The 19106-nt window shown below is 43.2% G+C and overlaps 1 protein-coding gene across 4 annotated transcripts in view; it reads right to left on the bottom strand.

The window, feature by feature from the left end:
• Positions 1-19106, bottom strand: part of MDGA1 (MAM domain containing glycosylphosphatidylinositol anchor 1) — a 241749-nt gene that overhangs the window by 112377 nt on the left and 110266 nt on the right. For all 4 annotated transcript variants that reach the window (XR_013392171.1, XM_028724382.2, XM_028724381.2 and 1 more), the window contains exon 8: positions 17804-18097. Coding sequence is in view for 3 of the 4 variants with exons in the window: in XM_028724382.2 (XP_028580215.2) it covers positions 17804-18097 (294 nt within the window). In the remaining variant the exon portion in view is untranslated. The remainder of the gene's footprint in view (positions 1-17803; positions 18098-19106) is intronic.

The following is a 19106-nucleotide window of genomic DNA, read 5'->3' as shown; positions in this document are numbered from 1 at the left end:
GGCTGGTCCTACCATTAGGCAGAGTGAGGCAGATGCCTCAGGTGGTGATTGCTGGAGGGTGGCAGCAGACCCCCTGTTGGCGGTTCCTCCTGAGCCACTCTTTCCTGGCCGTTCCCAACCCCTTGAACTGGAGTCCTGGCAGTGGTGATGCTTGCTCGTTGCTCACCAGGGCTGGCTAGCTGTCTCACCTTGTTGCCTTTCCTCAAAATGTTGCACACGGAGCCATTGAGAAAGGTCTCTAACCAAAGACGCTGGCTGAGAGATGGCCAAGCCAAGATCACACATGCCAGCACTGCCACTGTTGCATTGCAACATTTGTCTGAGTGGGCATTACAGCAGGCACCAAAGTGGGAAATCAAGCAGTGGCAAGGTGTTGACACACAGTCTGCCCTGCACCTGCTAAGCTAGCCTGCTGACTTTGTGTGCATTGCTGGAAACGATCCTATCACTGGTGCTGAAGTAAGATTCAACTGCCAAGTCAATCAGCTTCTGCACATAGAAGGGAGAAGGGGCACCATCTTGTTCTTCACTCCAGGCAGAAAATGCCTTGTGCTGGCCCTTGCTTCAAGCTGATGCAAAGTGTGGAGGAGGAGAAAGAGAATGGAAGATAACGTCCAAGGAGAAGGGCTTGGAACTGAGGTGCTAAAGATCAAATCCTAATTCTGCCATGGATTTCTTGGGCAAGGAACTATATCTCAGCTGTCACTACAATATGGGAGAAAATGGTGCTGTGAGGCTGTATCAAGACACCTTGCAAACTAAATGTGCAATTTCAAAGATAACCTTGATGATGATGAGGTGGTCTTGGATTCTGACCTCATGGTCTCTCAAACCCCTCTTTCACCCCCCAACTCACTAATCTTTATCTCCATGACCTTTAGTAAATTGGGGCTGCCTTCAATTCAGCCTCAAGCCCACAGGGCTCCTTAGCAATCAATTTGTTTCCTCTTTCTACCATATAGTGTCACTTTCTCAGTCTTATTTTGCTGCCGCCACGCCACACCCCCAGCTGCTGTCCCTGAACAAACTAAAGTGCAGTTCAGATGGAAAAACCGGGCTACTCTCTGCAGCAAAAGTGTTTGGCCTTAGCATAAGCCCAAATTTCCCTAGTGATCAGGCCCAGCTAAATGGTTCCCTCTGCAGAGGAACGAGGTGTTCCCATGACACAGTCCAAACAATTTAGGAGGGAAGAAGGCCAACCAGGAACAGGAAATTCCAGCAGGAAATGGTCTCAACTTAGAGCTCAATCTGACAGATCTCAGCTAGACAAATTATATATATTCACAATCACATTGGAATCCATATAAAATATAACAGGTTCCCTTATAAATATGAAGTTCTCCGTAATGATTGATGGTAGTGAGTCCCCTGACTGGATTTATGGCCTTGCAGCAAAAATAATATGAAAGATGAAGATTTGCATAATTCTGAGGAAAAATCTTGCTGCTTTCCTGGGTATTAGAAGGATCCTTCTTTTGTCCAAAGTTGTCTAAGCAAAGTTAGGGGAGAGGGAATGTTTTTGAAGAACGTCATACGCCATATGCCCACAAATGACTTATGAGTGACAAAAGGCACAGGGAGGAGGAGTTTTCTTTCCAAAGCTCTAGACAATGTGAATGTACTCCATTTAACTTCCTGAAATGAGTAAAATATCAAATTTCCCCTCATGTGCACCAGTTCCTGGTATGTCTTATTAAACATTTGGTGTGTATCCTCCAGGTGTTAGGAAGGCCAACTCTCACATCTTGCTGCTTTGATACTACGTACAGGATTTCTCAAAATCATAATATGCAACAAGTAGATTTCTATGATACCTTTGCAAATAGACAAATTTATGGTGTGTGTGTGTGTGTGTCAGAACAGGATCTGTCTTTCATAGAGACAGTGCATATGGAAGTACTCTCACAGGGTTCAGGAGAGACCACTGTCTGTTTCTCCACTCCCCTGCTCCCCCTGGGCTCATACACAAGGACTGGCCATGTGATAAGACTGTGCTGGGGATCAGAGAAGGTCTGTGTTGGCCCTCACATTTCTATTCAGCTCTCCCACCACTCAGCTATGCAAGCTCCAGAGGGAAAGGGGAAATTATGTGAACATTATCAAGGGGTGGTGGTGCTGGATAGCTGGGGGGAGGGACATGTGGTAAGCATGCCCAGGGAAAGATGGGGTGAAGGAAGAGGGGCCCCTTGAGCTCTATATTGATCCTTCAGCATCTGCATGGAGGTGCTGCCTTGCAATGAAAAAACTCATATCCATGTGCATTTATTGGAAGAAAGAGGAAAGTCTTCTTTGAAGTTAAGGTTTCTATTATTTCTCTGATGTGGAAGGTCAGGCCCAAAGAAAATAGAAGTAGATCAACACAGTGGGATGTCCAGCTAGTTTGCTAGTGGCTCACTGCACAACTTATTTGACATTTCTCTGTGTTGATGAGGTGCTTTCTTATTTAATGCAAAGCAAACACATAACTGTGGCTTTTTCCTTTAGTTCTTGTTTTCAGTTTTAGCATAAAACAAAGACATGTGAAGAAAGGCATGATAAAAGATTTCAGAGTGGATACAGAGATATGATTTCTCTTTTAAAGTACTAAGATCCAGGCCTGGTCTACACATGCAACATTATGAGGTGGCAGATTGGAGAGGCATTGGAATCTTACTCCAACCCTGGGAGTACTTGAGAACAGCAAGCTAACATAGGAGGTAGAGGGCTGGGTCTGTGGGGCACACAGCTCTGTCTACCAACATACTGCAGCTGTTCCCTGCCTCTCCCTACAGCATCTGCCCCTTAAACTAAGGTAATGCGCCCTGTGGTATCTAATGGTGCAGCTTGCCCTGAGACAGAATCCTGGAAGGATATACTTGATATACTTGAATGTACCTATTTTTACACAGGTAATAGGAAGAACATGGTTAAGGTGATTCCCCTTTCTCAAACTACCTACGGCTGAAAAGAAAGGAATGCAAGAGGTTAATGCATTTTGGAATATTAGAGTTACAGAGTATTGCAATTAACAGTAAACAATTTTGCAGTGTCCTCTACCCTTTTACTGTTGGAATAATCTGGAGGCATGCTACAGACCTAGAGCCTCAGACCTTGTCACAAACAGAAAACTATACCCGCCCTCACAAAAAAATTATATGCCCATCATTCAATGTGGACACCAGTGCATCCCAACAATATGAAAGGAGGAAACGAATTTGCATGCAAAAGAGGGCAAATGGGTATCCATTCAGCAAAACAGATAATATAATTGGAACATTTTCAATGGTAGCCCATTCATGGCAGAAAACAAATGAAGAAGTTCACCGGGTGTCAATATTTACACACACACACACACACACACACACACACACACACACACACCATCAAAGGAAAAGTACTGCATGCCGTTCTAAATGGAACTTGAAAGGAATTCCTATAAACTTTTCTAAGTTGGGTTCTCTGAGAACAGCTGAAATTCTTAGCTTCCTTGCACAATAGCCAGGACTCAGAGGAGAGAGATTCAGAATATTATACATGTAAGAGAATCCATAAACATTCTGCAATATAATTCTTATGCAAACAATCTCCCTTTGGGCAACAGTAATTGGTGAAGCTCCAGAACTGTGGGTCACAAGCGGTCATGGCTCATTAGAATTCAAAAATAACTCTGCATTTGTAGCTTCCTATTAGGGTTTCTGTTCATCACAAGGATTGTCCCAAGAGGTGTTTCCCTGAATAAAATCTCATCATGTATACCCTTCCAATAATTTTCGTTAATATTCTAAAGACGTATCTTGGAGGTAGGTTGGGGGTTATCTGAAGGAAAGGGCTTCTGTGACACTGCCCCCTTCTCTGAGAGGAAAAAAGGCAGTTCTGGAATCCCGCCAGAACTTGTTGAGAATTCATGAGCCCTGTCAAACTGAGCCGAGTTTGGAGGAGGTGGAGGAATTGTAGAAGTTCAAGGTATGAAAGCAGGGATAATACAGGTGGAGATGTGTGCCAGACTTTGGTAGAAATGTGAGCATTTGCATAGCTTCATTGTACAGCCTCCACTGCCGCATATTATATATATGTAAGCCACATATTTAGAAAAATCTGTTCTAAAAATTTAAACTCATAACCACAATTAAAATAGCTTTGGTGTGGTAAAGTGCATCGTGATGAGCAGCTACGCACAAATAGCTTGCCAGATGGAACAGCCTATACACGAATTGGATTTCAAGCAGCTACTTTGAGTCAACTTGTTTTGGTGAATTTGGTCCCACACTGTTCTCAGTGAGAGTCATAGTTACAAAACTAAACCACAAACAGCTTTGCTTATGTTTCCATCCATGTAAGTGGGTGGTGAATTAGCCCTTGTGGGCTGCGACCTCTGGCTGCACCTTGATCCATTATCACACTAAGAACATGTGTTTACACACACACACACACACACACACACACACACACACACACACTACAGTTTTCCAGGGTTTTGAAAGGAAACAGTTAACAAATCTTTAATTATATAAGCTGGAATGTACACCTTCTGCTTTAAAATGGGCACAATGTAATTACTGGAAATACGCAGAAATGAGGTGTATTTTAAGGTGGCCATCACTTGTGGCCTATTATGGGGGTGCTTTTAGGGCCTTGGGAACCAATGTTCCTAAGGAACAAAGACTTGAAGAAAAGAACAGAAAGAAAGTGTTTCATTACACTCCCAGCGACAGATTAATGAGCATAATGACCCAGTTCCAAACCACAGTCTAAGATGTAACCCTGTCATCTCAAGAGTCATATTCTGCTTATAGATTCACAATCATCTGCGAAAAACATTCAGTTTTTCATGATGGGCAACCAGTATATTCAAATTCCCCATAGTCCCTTGCCTTATAGGGAGGGAATGACCACCCTTTTCTTGGGAGATTTTAAACGAGTCCACCGTAGCTAGCAAAATGAGCCTATCCACTATGCTAGAGAGCGCCCAAATCATTTCATTCTTGCGGGGGATCCATTGTACAGCTGACTTTCTCTGATGGCTAAATCAAGCCCTGCCACACATCTCCTGCATGGATTCAAACAACCGTCAGTCACAGAGAAGACACTTGAAAGTGCATAGCCTGCTTCCCTGTGCCGTTAACAGCGCCAGTGGCCTGCAGTTCTCATTACCACTCCATTCAGCATTACTACCCTTTTACTTACCTAATTTGCGAGAGTCTGTAGAAGATAATACTGGGCTACAGACAATCCCCTTCCCATGCAGAAAGTTATTAAGCAGCTAGCTACTTGTGCAACTCCCGATCTTCTGAATCTATCCTTAATAGCCCAAGGAAGGGAGACAAGATGAAAATAAATATCTACCCATCTATCTAAATTCCTCCCAAGTCTAAATTCTTAAGCTCCCTGTTCCAAATGCTCCCTTTGACAAGACTAGTGAGCAAAAGGAGCCACCTCTGCGCTGGATGTATGTCTCAACAGCTCAGCACTCACAGTACATCCCGGAGCACAGCAGTGGTCTCCTTCCTCCTGAACTAGCATCAATAAAAGTTTGAAATTTCCCAGGCAGCGTCAACTTAAGTGTTGTGGCAAGGCTCTCTGCCAGAAAGACTCATGAGAATATTAACAGAGCAATTAATAGCTACACTCTCGCTTTCAAAAGAGACAGAGCACCCGTAAAACTCCGGCAGCTGAGAGATGGCTTCAATTGCAAGCCAAAGCAGAATTTAGTGCATTTCCATTTCCAGTGATGTAGATCCACTGATCCGTCATGCTTATTTACTGTCCCTTCCACATACGCCATTCCTGGTCTTATGTTTGCTGCACAGATAACAGGTTAAATTGATGGAGACTATTATTTGCCTGACGTACAACACTGCAAACTGCTCAGCCAGATACCAAAGGAGATTAAACATTTGTTCGCAAGCCAGAATAACATTTGCAGAGGAATGGTCTTCTAAAGAGACTTATCTGCTGCAAAGGAAGATCAACCTTCATGCACTAGTGACCTACAGCAGGGATGGCCAAAGCCTTTAAGCCATGAAGGCACATACCAAAAACTTTTCATATGCCAAGAGCCAGGCAGACATGCATTGCTTTCTTTTTTTAACAGACACAGACATCGCTGATCTCCACCTGTTGCTTCTTCTGGGCCTTACTATTTCTCCTCCAGTCCTTTGACTTCTTCCTTTCCAACACATATTACTGTGATCACTCCCGCAAACTGTTTTATCTACAGAAAAAGACTGGAAACAGAGCAAATATTTGTTTTAAGCAAATGCGTGATTTTGTTATGTATTTATATGTTTTAAGCATGGCTTATTAATTGTCCTTTTATTTTTTTAATAGAAAAGTCCCCAAGGAAGGATAATTTGGGCTGAAACAAATTGGAAATTGAGAAAAAGTGAATGACTCTTCAGCATTTTTGAGACTGGTCTTCTTTTTGTTATTTTCATTGGATGCTTACTGTTCCTCATGTGTGTGGTTTTACTGCCCCATGAACCATAACTATATAATAATAATATACCCCGCTCATCTGGCTAGGTTTCCCCACCACTTTGGGCCGCTCCTAACCGAATATTAAAAACACAATACAGCATTAAACATTAAAAACTTCCATAAACAGGGCTGCCTTCAGATGTCTTCTAAAAGTAAAATAGTTGCTTATTGCCTTGACATCTGCTGGGAGGGAGTTCCACAGGGCAGGCACCACTACCGAGAAGGCCCTCTGCCTGGTTCCCTGTTAATCTCACTTCTCGCAGCGAGGGAACTGCCAGAAGGACCTCAGTGTCCAGGCCGAACGATGGGGGTTGACACACTCCTTCAGGTATACAGGACCAAGGCTGTTTAGTGCTTTAAAAGTCAGCACCAACACTTTGAATTGTGCTCAGAAACGTACTGGGAGCCAATGCAGATCTCTCAGGATCGGGGTTATATGGTCACCTTCAAAGGTAACCCCACGTAGAGCGCATTGCAGAGATAACCAGAGCATGCACCACTCTGGCGAGGCAGTCCACGGGCAGGTAGGGTCTCAGCCTGCGTACCAGATGGAGCTGGTAGACAGCTGCCCTGGACACAGAATTAACCTGCGCCTCCATGGACAGCTGTGAGTCCAAAATGACTCCCAGGCTGTGCACCTGGTCCTTCAGGGGCACAGTTACCCCATTCAGGACCAGGGAATCCTCCACGCCAGCCCGCCCCCTGTCCCCCAAGAACAGTACTTCTGTATTGTCAGGATTCAACCTCAAGCCATTAGCCGCCATCCATCCTCCAACCACCTCCAGACACTCACACAGGACCTTTACCAACTTCACTGGTTCTGATTTAAAAGAGAGGTAGAGCTAGGTATCATCCACATATTGATGAACACCCAGCCCACACCCCCTGATGATCTCTCCCAGCGGCTTCATGTAGATGTTAAAGAGCACGGGGGAGAGGACGGAACCCTGAAGCACCCCACAAGTGAGAGCCATGGGGTCTGAACACTCATCCCCCCCCCACTTTCTGGACACGGCCCAGGAGGAAGGAGCGGAACCACTGTACAGTGCCCCCAGCTCCCAGTCCCTCTAGACGGTCCAGAAGGATGTTATGGCCGATGGTATCAAAAGCCACTGAGAGATCCAGCAGAACTAGGAAACAGCTCTCATCTTTGTCCCTAGCTCGCCGGAGATCATTGACCAGCGCGACCAAGACAGTTTCAGTCCCATGGTGAGGCCTGAATCCCGATTGGAAGGAATCCAAATGGTCTGCTCCAGGCATGCTTGGAGTTGAAAAACACCACAACCTATGATGTCAGAACTGGATGCCTTCCTCTCACATCAATGCCTTCCTCTCACATCATTATCCCATGTGATATCATCTGCTAGCAATGCTCCTCTGCAGAGGAGCAAACAGGTTAGCCTCTATGCAAAAGGATAAATAGGCACAAAACTGGCATCAGAATTGATTCCGATGACATTTGCATCACAGTGCTGCACCATAATTCAGGTATGGGGTGAAATCTTCTTTACTTATGATGCAATCACTCTCTCAAAAGTTCATAGATATAAATCACTCTTTCCTGTAAGGACTCTTCCTATGCAGCTTTGAGGGACCTTGGAATAAAAATAGAGGAAGGTCTGTTTTGGCATTGAGGTGACAGACCAGAGTTTACTTCCTCTCTGAAAAACCAGCAGTGTTTTCACCTCAGCAATGCCAGAGCCATAATGTGAACCTTTTATTAGGGGTTTGAAAAAGCTTTCTGGACACACACTGCTGCTCCTGTGGAGGAGTGCATATCTAGCCTTTTCCTTCCCAAAAATGCAAGCAGCATCATATCAGTTTCCTCTGGGTAGAAGGCTATTCGCCTCTGCTGTGATATGGGCTATCATGCTGTTGTCACTGGGGGGGAAATGCATAATGGCTAAAATGAAATTGTAGTATGCTGTCAGAGGTTATGCGGAAAAGTCTTCAAAGTTTAACTAGTGTGGTCACATATTTGGAATTGTAAAGCATTCACTGGCTGAGAAAGAGACTTTCAATTTGTTAGTACAGTATGATTATTTAACTACGCAAAGCTATTTAACATTTGTTTTGCAGATGAATGGGAGTGGGGAAACCCTTGTGAAGTCAGTATTTTTCTCAACTTTTTCTGCAATAAGTGCAGGCTTAAATTATCTGGGTGTGTATTTATCAAACATATCCTGTAACAAGCAACTGCCACTAGCATGAGGTACCTTGCTTTTGCTCTCTGTTTCTGACACACAGTTAAGTACAGAGGTGGAATAAATTGGAGGGCCCAATGTGATGCCCTTGGACTACAACTCCCATCCTCTGTGCCACTTGCTATACTGGCTGGGGCTGATGGGAATTATAGTCCAGCAACATACAGGGGGGGAACCATGTTGTCATCCTTGGAATAAATGATCTCTAGGCTGTCTGCGGCTCTACAGTTTCTATGGATCTTTGAAGAATTTGGCTGTTCTCAGATAATGTATTTGTGTCCAATAAGAGAAGTAGCTATTTTTAAATTCAGTTGATAGCTGCTTCTGCAACAGTGGTCTAGGTCTTCAAAACGTTCTTTATTAAGTCACCAATTGGTATATTTTGGCTCAGGATTACACAGCACTCTGATTGCAACCCCCCCCCCCGGAATGTGTCCTTGGCTGCATTATGAGATCATGGGCATGGCAACCTGAACATTCCAACTAGCTGTATATGAAGGAGAAATGAAACCATGAGCCAGCACTTCTTTAACTGGGACCAGCTGTCATTCGGATTCTCCTCATAATCACCATGCCATAATCACCTCAAAAGGAGAGGTGTGAGAGCTAGGTCCCCCCCCCCCCCCCGGCCCGCTTCTGCTTGGCTAGGACCAAAAGCCCTCTGGCTCCCCCCTTTCTCAACCTGTCTCATGCAGTGGTCACAATACCCAAATCTGTTTGTTTTCCTTTCCTGCCTTGCTTTTCTCTTTTGTATCATTTAAATTAAATTGCAAGACGTTCTTTTACAGCCACCTTGAGTGCCTTGGCAGAAAGGCGGTATATAAGCGAATTGTTCAAATAAACAGACAAACACATTCACATCTGACCATGTATAATGCATCCTGGAATTACGTTACCGTGCAATTGTGAGCCGTTTTTGCAGAAGTGGCCCTGCAGGAGCTCACCAACTCGAACAGTGCATGCCAGACAGGGATGCTGTTCGCAGTCAGTATCTCATAGGCTATAAAATGCACTGCATAGACTAGTCCAGATCCTGTTTATCTGCCATCTGTCGGCCTCTCGCCTCCTTCCATGGGGACGATTTCCAAAACTGAAACGTTGCAGGCTGGCCTCAAAAACCTTTCTAATCTCACCTGCCTGCCACAAGTTTTAATATGCATCATGGTGGCTGATGCGTTTAATTTCACTTGTGACTCCATGACCTGAGGCGTCTGGTAGATGGTGTTTATAATAATAATAAACCTTGCCTCATCTAGTGTGCCTTTTATTAAAGGATTTCAAAGTGCTCTGAAACCACTAATTAAGTCTCAGAAACCTCTGGTGGGAAGGGTCAGACTTATCTCCACTTTAAAGATGGGGAAATTATAGCACAGGGAGTGCAATGCATCTTCAAGCATATCAAGCTGGGTTCAACATTCACAGGTCTTTCCTTGTTCAGCTACTTGTTATTATCCAGCCCCTCCTTCATTTAAGCAACAGAAGAAAGAGACCATAGTACTTCTCTGATGCCTTTTCTGCTGTAAGTTGAATTTATTTATTGTATTTACAGTATGTCCTACCTTTCCCTCCAAGGACCTCAAGTAGGCATACCTAGTTTTCTTCCCCCACCCAACACAATAACAACCTTGGGTTGGGCTGGAGAAGCCCAAAGTCATCCCCTGAGCATCGTGGCTGAGTGGGGATTTGAACATAGATCTCTCCCCAGTCCTACTTTGACACTAACCACTCCACTTTTCTCCTAGGACCCCAGAGAACAGCATATACTAAGGTTACCAGATGCCTCCGTTTCCCGGGGACACTCCCTGGATTTACAGCTTTCTCGGCATTCACATATACGTAGCGAACAATAAGTGTCCCCGGATTCATTGAAAAAAATCTGGCAACCTTAGCATATGCAGCTGTAGAGGTATTTGTCAGACTGAACAAATGTTCACTCAAAGATAAGAGAATGCCATCTCGCATACACACCCCAAGCCATCTTGTTAATCTTACCAAGCCCCCTTCCCACAACTGGTGTTTTATTGTGGGTGTTTTTTTGCACCATGTTCTTGATGATAGTGCATTGTTGGTAGATTTATGCTGCTTTGTTTTGTTCTGGGGTGCTTCCCTGATGCTACTACTGTATTGCTGTCCGGAGGAGCTATAGCACAAGAAAAGCCGAACAAATGTAAAGCAGAACATATGTGGTGTGAAAAGTTGCAGGATTTCAATAGGAATTTACAGGATATGCACTGGTTGGAAATGAAGCAGTATGACCACCCCCCAAACTTTGCAGGCACAAGCAGAAAGTGGGATCATATGTCACTGCCCCAATAATATCATGAGCACAAATAATTATGAATGTGCAATACAAAGGATGTCTGAAGACGCCCTTTAATTCTTTTAACCTCTCTAAAACTCCTACAGATGTTTTGATATAAGAGAAATTTCAATTTTGCCTAATGTTTGGTTTCAGCTTCTTCTCACCCTGACTGCTGTTATAAGTTAGAAAGTGGGGAGAAGATGACCGCTCTGATCCAGGAACTTAGAAGAGACTGGATGTATGCAACTCCCTGTCTCAATGCAGGGAGGAAATGCTTTAGACTGGAAGATTTGCTACTCTGTTTTCGGTCAAGATGCTGACTCAGGCATGTCATCTTAGAGGCCTACACTCAAGCTGAATCTATACAGCAATTTCATGTATTGCTGATGATTGTGTGATCTACTGTGTAAAGGAGATTACAGAAAACTGTATAGCAGAGAAAGACAGATAGAAAGAGACAGACAGACAGACAGACAGACAAGGGAGGGTATGAGGTTGCCCTGGATTTTGCCTCCCCCCCCCCCAAGTTGTTTGCAGTTTGTGAGACACAAAGCAGCAAAGTAGGTTAAATTTAAAATGAGGATTAAAATGTGGATTGAGACTTCTCTTTCCATTGCTTTGCGCTTTCTTTATACACTTAAAAAAAAGAAGAAGTAGTAAAAACTTGAACTAGAATAATCTTATGACGTTTAATCTGCAGAGGGAATCAGTGGGTTTTCCAGTGCATAATTATTTCGCATAAAAGTTCACAAAGCTTCATTGGTAACAATGAATGGATGACAACTGCAAAGAAATATTAGGCAAGTTTCGCAATTTCAATGTTTTTAGCAGCTTCCTAAATACAAGAAAAATAAACATGCTAAATTGGATCACTTTCCAAGACATCTGAAAAATTTCTGATACAAACTGAAAATTACCAGATGTAAAATACCTTCCGTAAATTACCCTAACTTACATTCCTATATCTGTTTGCTCAGAGGTGAATCCTGTTGTGCAATAGGTCTTACTCCCAGGTAAGTGTGTTATTGGATTGCGGCCTTAAAAAGTTATTAAAATTAACTAGCGGATTAAGAGGATTGGATGAGAACCAAACTAAGTTAGTTGTACTTGCCTTCCACTAAAATCAACGTAACTTAAATTAAGTCATGACTCATCCCACTGATTTCAACAGGACGTCAGTTCAACTAATTTAGTCTGGATCCACCCAATACCCTATAACAACTTATAACAATCCTTAAAGGTTTATAGCAGGTAGACAAATCAGGGGGGAAAGTAATCCATATAAGTTATTCTAGAATGAAGGAAAATGCATCCCAAACTAAAAGCAACAGTTTTCGATACCACCACCCATGGAGTTGTGTATATATTATGAAGAATAAAGGAAACAACATTATATATTTAATTTGGATTGTGATAGCCATGCTGATCCCAATTTATCATTAGGATTGGAGGATTGGGGAGGACCTTTTCCTCTGTGTGGTTTGCAGATGTTGGGTGCTCTGAGCCAGCCCCATGAAATTCAGGAAATCTTTTATCTGAGAGTCTCTGAGGCAAGCCAGGATGGAAAGAAGCATGGTTTTGAAAGATGCACGGTGCTGCTATAGGGGGAAGAGCTTTCTAGAGTTGGGAATCCAAGCTGCAAAATGCAGGCATCAAAAACCCGCCCTAAAGAAAGGACCTGTCTACTTAAAAGGATCACCTTATGCCTACAGTGTTACCTTGGGTTACAGAGGCTTCAGGTTACAGACTCCACTAGCCCAGAAATAGTACCTCTGGTTAAGAACGTTGTTTCAGGATGAGAACAGAAACTGCACGGTGGTACAGTGAGATTAATTGGAAGTCAGTTTTAAATTTCTTCTCTATAAGTTTTATAATTGTGTTCAGTATCAGGAGTATATATGATGATAATTATATTAATCTTCTTGTATCTTATAGTGTGGTGGTTTGTTTGATTTTTCTGTTGTTTGTTTGTATGTTTGTTTACTTGTATGTATGTCTGTTTCTTCATAAATGTATTTATTTTAAATTAATAAAGATATTTTTAAAAGAATTGTACGTATTATTATTATTATTATTATTATTATTATTATTGAATTTATATACCCAGAGGTCTCAGGGCGGTTCACAGAACAAAATCAAAATATCAAACCACAAAATATATAATCAAAATGAAAACAAAAACAAAAACCAATAACACCCCCTCCAAAAAAGCCACATTTTAAAAGAGCATAGGATGTCAATCAAAAGCCTGGTTAAAAAGGAACTGGTTTTTGCCTGGCACTCCTCTCCTCCCAGGCACATCCCACATAATGCCCTTACAACTCATTTAAAAACTGTTAAAACACTTTAAAAAAAAAAAAAAGAAAGAATTTAAAAGGCTATAAAAAAGAATTTAAAAGAAGGAACCCTCTCTGCTGAGCAGCAGCAGCAGCAGAAGTTCTTATAAAACTTGTCAGGCCCTGCCCTGGGTCAGCTGGTTAGAGGCAGGAGCAGGGCCTGTAGAGTTAAAAGGGATCCCAAGGGTCATCTAGTCCAGTCTCTTGTAATGCAGGAATCGCAGCTAAAGCATGCCTGACAGAGCACCATCCAACCTCTGTTTAAAATCTTCAAAAACAACTTTCTGAGGTAATTCGTTCCATGACTGAACAGCTTTTACTGTCAGAAAGTTCGTCTTACTCTCTCTCTCTCTCTCTCTCTCTCTGTAATTTGAATCCATTGGTTTGGTCCGACCCTCCAGAGCAGCAGAAAACTAGCTTGCTCCATCTTCCATGTGACAGCCTTTCAGAAATTTGAAGGTGGCTATCACATCACATCCCAGTCTTTTCTTTTCCAGGCTAAATATACCCAACTCCCTTAATCATACCTCATTATATCTCTGATGAATACAAGAATATTTAAAAATACTTGGAAACACGTTTGCCCCATTTGGATTTTCCACTGTTAGGTAGACACATTAAAATAAAAATTCCTAGATGTGCACCTAAAAACCCCCACCATAACTAAAGTCTGAACATTTTACCATTAGCTCATTCCTGTAAGTAGCGTGCAGTGATTTATTCCTATTTTCAAAACACATGGATGACAAATAACCATCTCCAAGAGATTAGAAGTTTGTAAGCCTCTGCCCCACTCCCACCCCCACTTCCCAGTGTAGCAGTATCGCTAGCAAAGCTAATTTCAGAGCTTTGTGTGCCACGATACAAAACTATATATTGGTGGGTGGAAAGGAAAAGAAGAAGAAAAAACAAACAGAGAAACCGGTTCTGACATCTAATCAGATCTGCCGTATTGATTTTCCCCCCCCTCTCTCTTTTTTTGCAACTTTAGCTTTGGAACAAATCAGCAAAACAACCAAATTATCACCCAGAATTCACTTTCCCCCAAGAGAGCCAGTTCAAAAGCAAGTCACAAGCGTGCACAGGCACAAATATACACCTATAACACACACTCATCATCAGAGCAGATTCTCAGTTGGAAAGAACAAGCGGAGGAAAAATTTGCGCTCTCATCAGAGAGCCTTCAGCAACCACACGATTCCCATTTCCGACAAGATTAGAATTCCAGGGCAAGTCATAAAGCTAATGAGCTGCTCGTGCTGGAGAGCAGTGGCTCAATTAAGTGGAGCACATGCACGCACCCGTCTATAATGCCTCACTCCCCACATGAGAAGGAGAGGGGCCAGCAACGAGGGCATGGAGGTGACCCCGAGTGTTGCGGCGCTTTCCAAATAATGAGGCTCTCTTTTAAAGATCAGAAAGATTCGGAAAATGACCCAGCAGATGGTCCTAAAGAAGGAACTCCAAGGTCTCTTGACCAAGCCTGTGCAGGGGTACGATGGCTTGCCCTTCCCTGAAATGACCAAAATCTGCATGCGAGTTCATACAGCCATTTCAGTTCGTTTGCAATGCAATGAGATCAAAGGTATGGCAAACCTATCCTGGGATTCTTTCAATAAATACATCTTTGAATCACAACTCGCCACGAGATCCCTGGAAACTTTCTGGAACAAGTTTTGAGTAGGGGTATAATAAGCTGCAGTTCAAAGGCCCATTGAAAACACCGCACTGTACAATCCACTCATGAGCTGATAAATTCTGTTTGCGATAGTTCCACCAAAATGAACCTTAAAATGATAATTTGAACCATCCCTTATTAAGGGTGCCTCAATTCTGTGATCTGGTAGAAACACAACGTTGGTTCCCTGTTTGTAGATTGGAAACCAGCCTTGAGAACACACTCCTTTCATCTTCCCTCTTTGTACAATGTGTGACAGCTTTGAAATCCCATCCTAGGGGTTGTAAATAAGACTGCTGATATCATAATGCTACCATGCAAATCTATGGTGCAACCACATTTGGAATGCTGTGTAAAGTCCTGGTCACCTGATCTCAAAAAGGACACTGTAGAGTTGGAAGAGTTTCAGAAAAGGTCAATCAAGGGGATCAAGGGGACAGAGCGACTGCCCTATGAGGAAAGTTTGCAGCATTTGGGACTTTTCAGTTTAAATAAAAGGTGCGAAAGAAGTGGTATAATTTAAGTTAATAAATTTGCAAATGGCATGGGCAAAGTTCCCTCGTGGAACTCATGGACACCCAATGAAGCACCCAAGGCAGTGATGACCACCAACTTGGGTGGCTTTTAAGGAGGATTATACAAATTCACGGAGGATAAGGCAATCAATGGCTGCCCCTCCAGTTGCTGAGAAATGAAGGACAGAGTGCTCTTGTTGTGCTGGGGTCCTGCTTGTGGGGTTTCCACACTGGTTGGCCACTGTGAGAACAGGATGCTGGACTAGATGGGCCATTGGCCTGATCCAGCAGGCTCTTCTTCTGTTCTTGTTGTGAAACCATGCTTAACAACAGGAAGCAAGTATCGCATGAAAGAGAGGAGAAGGGAAGGGGAACAAGGGCCTGTTTTCAAAGGCTGGGTCCTGAGTTGAAAAGCATGGCTTGCAGGGAGCAAGGGTTATGCTAGCACAAGGCCTGTGTTGCATTTCGTGTATGCTTTCTTCTTCTTCTTCTTGATTCACTCGGGTAATATTATATTTGTGTGTGGAGGGTGGGTGTGTGTGTGTGGAGATATGCTCATCAGGATCCAATTGTAATTTGAACCTAGCATCTTTAAACTGCACCTTGAGTTGTTTGCTCTGTGATATTGCTTTTCAGGGAGATTTAGACAACAAAATTGAGGGCATATGCTCGGCTCTGTCCAGGTTTTCAGTACAGATTTCTTTATTTCTGCAGGAGAAAGGGGGAGTGCATAGAAAGAACGGCTGGTTCTAATAAGCGATGCTGTGTGTGCTGTAAGCATGCTATTTGGTGACAGCAGCCCAGGGATGGTGCCTGATGGTGCAAATTAACATTCTCTCTCTTAATCCCACACCTGCCAGCTTCTCATTCCCAAAGCCACCTACATTCCACAGGAAATATGGTCCTGAAATTCTCCTGATGGGAGGCTACCTTTGCAAAAAGAGTTATCACCACATGCCTTCAATTCACCACTCCCATTAATAACATCAAGCAATGACTTCATCCCAGACCTGGAGAATGAAAGAGCCAAATTGCTTTCATCCTGTCTCAGGTATTAAAAATTCTGCCCGGTTCAGCATTTGATCACCTGCAAAGAGCGCATTATTCACATATGCTATCAAGAAAGCTGCTACACTATGAACGCTAGGGAAAGATCCATCCTTAAAATACACACACACCAAACATATTGCTTTGCTACAGCTGTGACTGATCCATGTCCGATGTGAGTTGGTTTTGGGCCAGCCAGAAGGCAACATATTTGGAATCACATTGCCTTCTGGCTGACTCCCAAATAACTTGGGTCATCCAAGGTCATAGAGAGTAACTGAGTGGCATCTTTCCAGAGCACAGAGATTAAATATCTCCTCTCATCATGGGCAAACTGGCCTTACACTGTATCTGACCAGACTCCAATAAACGCCTTTCAGACTCTGTCATTGACCCAACATTGGAATGCTGCTAAAATTATGCTCCCAGATGAGAGTCTATCTGCTTGCTGCCTCACAATACACCAAAATATAAAAGGAAGTCTTATTTTTGAAACAGTCCTGAAATTAAAACATCCATGACTTGTGAATGTAAACAGAGCACATGGTTTGCAGTTTGTCATGTTCACTGTAGTGTGAAGATGGGCATGAGAAGGACCACAGAAACAGGGTTAACCCAACTTCTTATCTGGGTTTACAAAATACAATCAATTCATATGTTCTCCCTATTTAAGTGAAGTACAGCAAAACTTCACCTAGGTAGTCATGGTTTTCAAGGGTTTCTGTTTAGAATCTTATTATGGAACAAGAGGGCATCACAAGGCCAACAAGAAAAAAGTCAGAGTTGCACATCCAATTGCAAATAAGTCACAGCAATCCTAGCCAACAATACTAATAATAAAAGCCACCTGCTCACATCCTAATACTTAAGTCAGTCATTTGTGACACACCAATGAACCCAAGGAGTAAAAAAAGAAACGGAGGTGGGAAGAGACAGCAATTCTTTCTTGCCAAAAGAGTCCAAGCAAGGAGATTGGAACTGGCAGACAGCTTCAGTTCCGGAAGAGTTAATTCAATTATTGGTGAAATGATGGAAAGCACATCATTTCACCATCTTTCAAATATGTAGGTTCTTTCAAGTTGTAGTATCTCAGTTGCACTCTTCATGCATGTGGATTTTGTTATTCCAAGGGAAAACAGAGAACAACTAGGTCCAACAAGAGATGCTCTTCCTAGAGGCATGCACTTTCACCTCCGAAGCAACTAGAACACTGATGCACACTAGCATAGAAGCAAAGAGCAATGAAATTCTACAGCTGTACTCACACTGTACATTGAGCTGCACCAGGGCTTCCCGGGGTCTAATGTTGAAGCCATTGTACCTGGCTGTCTGGCACTTGTAAGTCCCACTCAGTTCTCGGGTGACTTTCTCCAAATGCAGCTTCCCGTCGCTTGTCTCCACTGTCATGGCACCTGAGGGCATAGGAGCCTCCTTATCTACTCTGGACCAAAGGATGGGAGGCTTGGGCTTCCCCCGGACTTCGCACTGCAACTCTGCCCTAGAGCCTTCGCGCACAGTGATGGTGGACTGACCTTTGGGCACCATGATGGATGGAGGCACTAATGGGAGAAGACGACAAGAAAGGACCATTCACACACTGTGCTGCACCTCGCTTGCTTAGCACAACAAAAATACTTAGGAGTTGGTTAAATGGGTGCATTGCAATAAGGTGGTGGTGATAAAAAAATAAAATCCAAATCCTTTGTTAAGGGTCGCTGAAATCTGAGCTCCCAGAGGAGTAGAGGTTAAATCCTTTAACCTGACTAAATTATCTAGTAAATGCACACAATTCCTTATTTCGCAAATATCTGGCTTTTGCCAGTCATAGGGAGGAGTTTTCCTTTTTCTGCTAGGTTTTACTCAGAATCCACCTTAGTTTGGAAATGTTCTTAAAAATCAGTACTTGCTGTACTTATATACTGCTTTCACAGAATCCCAGCGTTTGAAGGAACCTTGGAGGTTCCAGATGTTGTTGGACATCAACTGCCATCAGCAGTAGCCAGCATGGCCAAAGGTCAGGGTTAGTGGGACAGGTAGTCCAGCAACTTTTGGGGGTGGGGTGGGGTGGTGGGGCTACAGATTTCTGACCCCTGCCATCAAGATGAAACTTGGGATTCATCTCTGCTGCCTGAGTCCTCTACCTCTGTAAAAGCCAAGTTTTGCCAAGCCCAGGGATGGAACAGCTGAAGATCACAGAAAGAAATGTCTCCTCCTTCTCTAAAATTTCCTTCCTCCAGCTGCCTCTTTTGTTTCCATATGCAGTACACTGATGCTTTCATGTGCCAGAGGGCTTGTATTATTCCTCCTTAGATGAAACTCAGAAGTCCTGAAGTCATTTTAACCTGCACTGCCCAGGGATGGCTCAGTGTGACCCACGTATAATAGGGCAAGGGAGAGTGTGATTATTTTAATAACACACAAAAGGAGTACATAGCTGCCTTAAGAGTATATTTAGGCTGGCTCCAGCCGCCAGTATCTCCAGCGGCAACTTTGCCAGGCAATAAGGAGGTGAATTTTCAATTTGCAGGTCTCCCGTGGGTTGAGGAATCTCATCAGATCCTCTTCTCT

Source organism: Podarcis muralis, chromosome 3 (assembly GCF_964188315.1).
Source record: "Podarcis muralis chromosome 3, rPodMur119.hap1.1, whole genome shotgun sequence".
NCBI classification, from domain to species: domain Eukaryota; kingdom Metazoa; phylum Chordata; class Lepidosauria; order Squamata; family Lacertidae; genus Podarcis; species Podarcis muralis.
Note: the sequence above shows the minus strand (reverse complement) of the source record. Positions and strands in the feature narration are given on the sequence as shown.